The sequence below is a fragment of the Teleopsis dalmanni genome, chromosome 1, assembly GCF_002237135.1.
Source record: "Teleopsis dalmanni isolate 2A chromosome 1, ASM223713v2, whole genome shotgun sequence".
Lineage (NCBI taxonomy): Eukaryota > Metazoa > Arthropoda > Insecta > Diptera > Diopsidae > Teleopsis > Teleopsis dalmanni.
Window position 1 is genome coordinate 218388028 of NC_051846.1, and position 7316 is coordinate 218395343.

General features: G+C 37.7%; 1 protein-coding gene across 1 annotated transcript; it reads left to right on the forward strand.

Moving 5' to 3' along the window:
- The first annotated feature begins 468 nt into the window (after positions 1–468).
- On the forward strand, positions 469–1948 carry LOC119667340. The gene is made up of 2 exons (XM_038076629.1): positions 469–1630; positions 1689–1948. Exons 1-2 carry the CDS (start codon positions 469–471, stop codon positions 1946–1948), a joined length of 1422 nt encoding a protein of 473 aa, XP_037932557.1.
- The last annotated feature ends 5368 nt before the right edge of the window (positions 1949–7316 follow it).

Below are 7316 nucleotides of genomic sequence, written 5' to 3' on the forward strand. Positions count from 1 at the left end.
GCAGACAACTTCGGTGAAGGTGTTAGTAACCAAATGGCATCACAGCCGCAACTAGTGGCTACGACAAATGGTTTGACAAGAAAAATATCCGCTCGAATGGCAGCTTAAAAAAGGTTAATAGAGAGTTTGTCAGAGAGCGAAGGCATTCAACCACTTCAATATTACGAAATTAAATCAAACACAATCATGCAACATTGGAACCAATTGGAATGTTTGCATGATGAACTCTGGGAAAACTTTGAAAATCCACTGATGTCAGGATTCAATCAAGATGAGTATTACCAAATTGAAGATTTGGTACAATAATGTTTGATAGAGTTGTCCATAAAATTGGATCAATTACAACAGAAACAAGCAACAGTAGCAGAACCAAACATGCGGTCCTCACTGCCATTGCCAAAGGTAACAATCCCAAGTTTTAATGGGAATTACTTAAAATGGAGGCAATTTTTTGACTTGTTTACACAAATGGTAGACAATCAGCCACTACCAGCTGCTCAAAAAATGTGGTACTTGAAATCACATGTGACAGGTGAAGCTGAAAAATTGATAAGTCATTTCAGCATAACCGACGACAATTATTCGGCACATGAACTTCTAAATCAGCCATCAGGCACATCAACTGTGGCAGCAGTTAAAAATTTACATGTCACAACGAAAGAGTGTCTATTAGCACTAAACAATCTTGGCGTTCAAACGACATTTTGGGACCCAATTTTGTTACAGGTACTAATTAAAAAACTCGATCGGGCGATGCTCATTAGATATGAGCAATCTCTGGCAAAACCAAAAGAGATACAAAACATTCAGGAGTTTTTAGCCTTTTTAGAACTACAGTTTCAACTGATGGAAGTTGTAGAACAAGAAGATAAGGTGGCTATAAAAATTAAAGCAAATCGAAATAACTCAGTGTCATCGGCTGTAACAGTTTCTAAAGGAAACAACAATTGCAAACTGTGCAATGTAGACAGGCACCCACTGTATCATTGCCGTAAATTCTTGCAATTTTCACCATCTCAACGATTGGATTGGGTGAAAAATCAACAGCTCTGTTTTAACTGTTTCAGAAATGATCATGTGGTGAACAAATGTTCATCAAGAAGTTGTACCAAATGTAATAAAAAGCATAACACGTTGTTACATTTGGAAGTTAACAATCAAACAAAACAAAACATTCTACCTAGCTCAAGTGGGTACAACACCGCAGTTACCACAGCGACAGCAAATACATCCACATGTCATTGTGATTATGTTTTCTTGCCAACTGCAAGAGCCAAAATAACTGCTTCTAATGGAAATACAAGTGAAGTCCGAGCATTACTAGACTCTGGTTCGCAAGTGAACATAGTCTCTGAGCGTCTTGTCAAAAGGCTCAATATATCAAAAACAAAATCGTTATTGAGCATAGAAGGTATAGGAAAGGTGCAAAAAAATTCAACGCAGCGAGTTAACATCAAATTGCAACCACTTAACTCAAGGTTTACTACAGAAGTCGAAGCGTTTGTGCTTCCAAATATAGTTCCACCTCAACCAAGTTGCAGCTACGATATTTCCAAATGGAAGGTCCCGAACAGCATTCACTTAGCAGATCCAACATTTTTCCAACAAGGGAAAATTGATATTTTACTCGGTGCGGAGTTCTATTTTAGTCTGTTAAGGTAAATTAACGCTTGCTCCTGGGCTTCCAGTCTTGCAAAATTCTACACTTGGCTGGATTGTCAGTGGCAAGGTTGCATCAAATACAGACACATCAAACGTTTTATGTGCAGTTTTTGGCGGTGGGGCGGAGGTTGTTGATAATAATTCATCATTAGAAGATGCAATTGAACGATTATGGCGAATGGATGAGGTGAATACAACGTTTTGTGGTAAGATTGCCGTTTCTGGAAAACTCATTGACGTTAGGAGAATCTCAAGAAACAGCTTGGAGAAGGTTCATCAGTCTTGAACGACGACTAGCAAAAAATGATGTTTTGCGGAAACAATATGTCCAGTTTATGGAAGAGTATGAGCGATTGGGTCACATGACTGAAGTAAACCTGGATTCCATGTTGACTCCAAGATATTTCATTCCTCATCATTGTGTACTAAAACCAGACAGTACAACTACTAAACTTCGAGTGGTGTTTGACGCATGAGCCAAAACTACATCTGGACACTCGTTGAATGATTTAATGTATAATGGACCGACAGTTCTAAGTGAACTCTTTTCAATTCTGCTCCGTTTTAGGCGACCACGGTTTGTTTTTACCACAGATATCGAGAAAATGTATCGCCAAGTTTTGATAAATCCTGAAGATCGACGCTATCAACTTATCATTTGGAGAAGCAGTCCAAATTCAACGATTCGTTATTATCAGCTAAACACAATTACATATGGGACTCGAGCAGCTCCTTACCTAGCAACAAGATGTCTGGAAAAGATAGCATTAGAAAACAAGGTGAATTATCCATTGGGAGCTCAAATCCTGTGTGACAATGTCTACGTTGACGATGGGCTCGGTGGATCAGATAGTTTAATTACGGCTATTAAAGCTCAAAGGCAATTAATCCATATTTTAAAGAAGCATCAGTTTTACCTACGGAAATGGAGTGCAAACCATCCTCAACTTTTGAAAAACATTTCTCAAGATGATCAAGAGGTAAATCTAGATTTTACTAATGATAATAACGAGTCAATCAAAACGCTGGGATTATTTTGGTTGCCCAAGGCGGATTTATTTGGAATTAAGGTCAAAATGGTTACTGAAGGAATAATCACGAAGAGAGTCGTTAGTTCTGATTTAGCTAGACTGTTCGACCCACTTGGTTTAGTAGCTCCAGTAATAGTCAAAGCAAAGATTTTCATACAACACTTATGGCAGTTGAAATTATCTTGGGATGATCCACTTCCTACAGATCTTTGTACAACATGGTCAACATTTAGAGAAAACTTAAGTACTCTTGAAAATCTTCAGGTGGCAAGACATATCTTCAGAGGCGAGGTTCCATCATCAACACAGCTACATATTTTTGCTGACGCATCTGAAAAGGCATTTGGTGCTGCAGCATATGTCAGAGCAATTTTAAAAGATGGTAGAATAATAGTGCGACTATTATGTGCAAAGTCAAGAGTCGCACCACTCAAAAAACAAACGCTACCGCGACTAGAGCTATGTGCGGCAGTCTTAGCAGAGGAACTCTCAGCAAGAGTGAAAAGCGATCTTCAAGAGAAGGACCAGCCGGCATTTTTGTGTACAGATTCAGAAATTGTGTTGTCTTGGATCAATTCACAGTCTTCATCATTTCAAACATTTGTAGCTAACAGGGTGGCAAGAATTCAAACTTTAACTCTGTCTGAACAGTGGCGACATGTTAGGTCAAAGGACAACCCAGCTGAAGTGTTATCAAGAGGACTTTCAGCAAGGGCGTTGTCAACATGTGCACTTTGGTTTCAAGGACCGTTCTTTTTGCTTGGAAGGCAGGAAGTATGGCCACCAAGGCTTTCATCATCATTACAAGTTCCAGCCGATCTGGAGAAGAAGAAGGTTGTAGCTGTAGCAACTCAAATCAATGACGCAGATTTCATATACAGGATTCAGCATAAGAATTCATTTAAGACGTAACAAAAGATAATAGTATATGTTCTTAGATTCACTAACAACGCAAGAAAATCAAAGGAGTCACGTGCCACACATATAGTACTTAGTGCCAAAGAATTGGATGCAGAATTAATAACTATAATATGTCACATTCAGGGTAATGATTTTCATGAAGAAATCAAACAACTGAAGAAACAAGGTCATGTTGATAAATCTAGTTCAATCAGTAGTTTATCTCCATTTATTGATAATGCAAATGTTCTTAGAGTAGGAGGACGCTTAGAAGCCTCATCATTACCACACGATTCTAAACACCCAATGCTGATCCCATACAATGATCCATTGGCAAAATTATTATTCGTGATGTTCCATGAAGAAAACAAACACTGTGGCCCGCAGGCACTATTGAGTACAGTCCGACAACGGTTTTGGCCGATTAAAGGTAAATCAACAGCCCGAGCAACGGTTCAGCGATGCATTCGATGCAACAAAGCACGTCCGCAACAATGCCAACAAATTATGGGCAATTTACCAGAATCAAGGATAACTCCTGCAAGACCCTTCATTAATGCTGGTGTAGATTATTGCGGACCATTTTGGATCCACTACAAGGTGAGGGGCAAAAAGCCAACAAAGGCATATACATTGTGACCGAAAAGTTTCCGGTCAAAGTTAAATAAAACGCAAAATTCTTAATCTTCATCAATATTTATTTTATCTCCTTCAAAATATGCTCCATTAGAAGCGATACACAATCCAAAACGTTTCTCCATCACAAAACATTTTTTATAGGCGCTTTCCGGTATGGCTTTGAGTTCCCTCTGCGAATTCTGTTTTACGTCTTCTATGGATTCAAAACGCGTTCCTCTGAGTGGTAATTTGAGGTTGGGAAACAGGAAAAAGTCACACGGTGCAAGATCAGGTGAATACGGTGGCTGTTCGATGGTATTTATTGAATGTTTGGCCTTAAAATCGTTGATAATGTTGAACAAATTGAGGTGAATCGGAACAAGCCGGGCGTTGACACGTCGCATACACAAATTGTCCACCAAAATCAAACGAGCCATCTCACGACCGATGCCTAGCTCTCGTGCTATCTCTCTAACACTCACATGAGGATTTTTGAACACGATTTCCTTTGCCTTTTCAATGTTTTCGTCGGTGGTAGAGGTCGAAGGTCGTCCAGAACGCGGCATGTCTTCGACGGTCGTACGACAGTCCTGAAAGGCTTTGTACCACTCATAAACTTGAGTTTTCGATAAAACTGATTCCCCATAAGCCTTTTGTAGCATTCGCAACGATTCTGCACACGAAATTTCGTTCGAAAAACAAAATTTGATGCAAACTCTTTGTTCAATATTTTTTTCCATTGTTTTTTTCGCAACGCACTACTGAGGTGAACTGGTTTCAACAGCTGCCGTAAACGAACTGTCGACAGATCGCGCTCATTTTGCATAGTAGAAGGACAGTCCTGCCAAACTACATAAACTTAAAATATCGAAAAATATACAGCGCGCGAATTTTAAATGAGAGTGACCGAAAACTTTTCGGTCACAATGTATTGCTGTCTTTTGTTGCTTTTCTACAAAGGCGGTACATCTCGAGTTAGTGACCGACTTATCAACAAATGCTTTCATTGGAGCATTAAAACGATTTATAAGTCGACGAGGGCGTTATTTGAATATTTACAGTGATAACGCAACAAACTTCGTAGGCGCCAAAAACCAGTTAGCAGAATTAGAAAAAAGCATTTATTCTAATGAAGGACAAGAAGCAATAATCTCTGCCTGCAGTACCACAGGAATAAATTTTCATTTTATTCCACCAAGGGCTCCACACTTTGGCGGTTTATGGGAAGCATCCGTAAAGTCCGCAAAATATTTGTTACTACGCAGCGTTTCAACAGCATCATTGACGTATGAAGAACTCGAAACATTGGTGGTGGAAATTGAAGCGATATTAAATTCACGACCATTGACTCCAATGTCCAATGATCCAACTGATTTGACAGCATTAACTCCAGGACACTTATTAATTGGAGAAGCTCTTACAACTCATGTAGACACCCGATCGAAACCAGAAAAACACACGTTATTGTCACGTTGGAACCTAGTTTCCCAGTTAAAACATAATTTCTGGAAACGCTGGTCTAACGAATATTTGATGGAACTGCAACAACGTAACAAATGGAAAACACAATCTGCCAACATACAGTTAGGAGACATGGTTATAATCAAAGAAGATAACGTCCCAGTGATGCAGTGGCCCTTGGGACGAATTGTACATGTGTACAAGGGTACAGATGGACATATCCGAGTAGCTGATGTTAAAACATCGGCAGGCATTTTTAAACGCCCAATTCATCGATTAGCTATACTGCCTGTAAATAAAGATGATCAACCAACAATGGCTGAAGCTGATCACGAAGTACCTCCTGACAAGTTAATTATGAAAGATAGAAAAGAGTCGTATGAAGAGCCCAAGACAAAACTTAGAAAACTGCCGACCAATTTGTACTGTTCTGTATTACTTACATTATTACTAATATAATTAATTAATTAATTCAATTATTCTACAGCTGGTTTATGATTTCATTCTAATATATAAATACAGCAAGTAAAATTGTTAATAACAAAACTCCAGCAAAAATATGCGAACAAAAAAGTCAAGTACGGCTTTGGATCAGTTGGTTAAGGTGCGCTGATTCTGAGCTTCACATTTGGCAGGACCCGAGTTCGATTCCTGGTACTTGCAGTCTCAAAAAATAATTATTTACGAATAATTAAATACAAGAATTATTTCCAAGACCATTGATGATGGGTATTTGGCAATACTTGAAACAGCTGTATGGTCAGCTAAAAATTCAATTAATTAAAATAATATAAAAAATAAATTTTTGTTGTTGTATTTCACTAATGTTCGAAAAAACTTCTTTATGAAATATAACAAGTTTGCTATTAAAAATAATAGTCACTTTCGTCTGGAATATTTGACGTTAAATTACAACTTACATTCACAAAATATTGGTCTCGCCCGTGCGACTAGTGGAGTAACATTAGTATGACTTTCTCAGCATTACGTTCCTAGATTAGGTTCTATACATAAGAAAGAACAAATCGTACAACAAATAATGCCTCTACGAACAGAATAGTATTGAAATTTAACAATTGAAAGTAAAATTATAATTAATTAATTAATTCAATTATTCTACAGCTGGTTTATGATTTCGTTCTAATATAAACACAGCAAGTAAAATTGTTAATAAAAACTTTCATAAGTAATAGTAACAAAACTCCAGAAAAATATGCGAACATAAGAAGTCAAATACGGCTTTAAATCAGTTGGTTAAGGTGCGCTGATTCTGAACTTCACATTTGGCAGGACCCGAGTTCGATTCCTGGTACTTGCAGTCTCCAAAAATAATTATTTACGAATAATAAATACAAGAATTATTTCCAAGACCACTGATGAAGGGTATTTGGCAATACTCGAAACAGCTGTATGGTCAGCCAAAAATTCAATTAATTAAAATAATTTAAAAAAATAAATTTTTGTTGTTGTTTCACTTCTGTTCGAAAACCTCTTTATGTAAATATAACAAGTTTCTATTAAAACTATAATAGTCACTTTCGTCTGGAAAATTTGACGTTAAATTACAACTTATTCACAAAAATATGGTTCTCGCCAATAAATATTGGTTCTCGCCCGTGCGACTAGTGGAGTAACATTAGCATG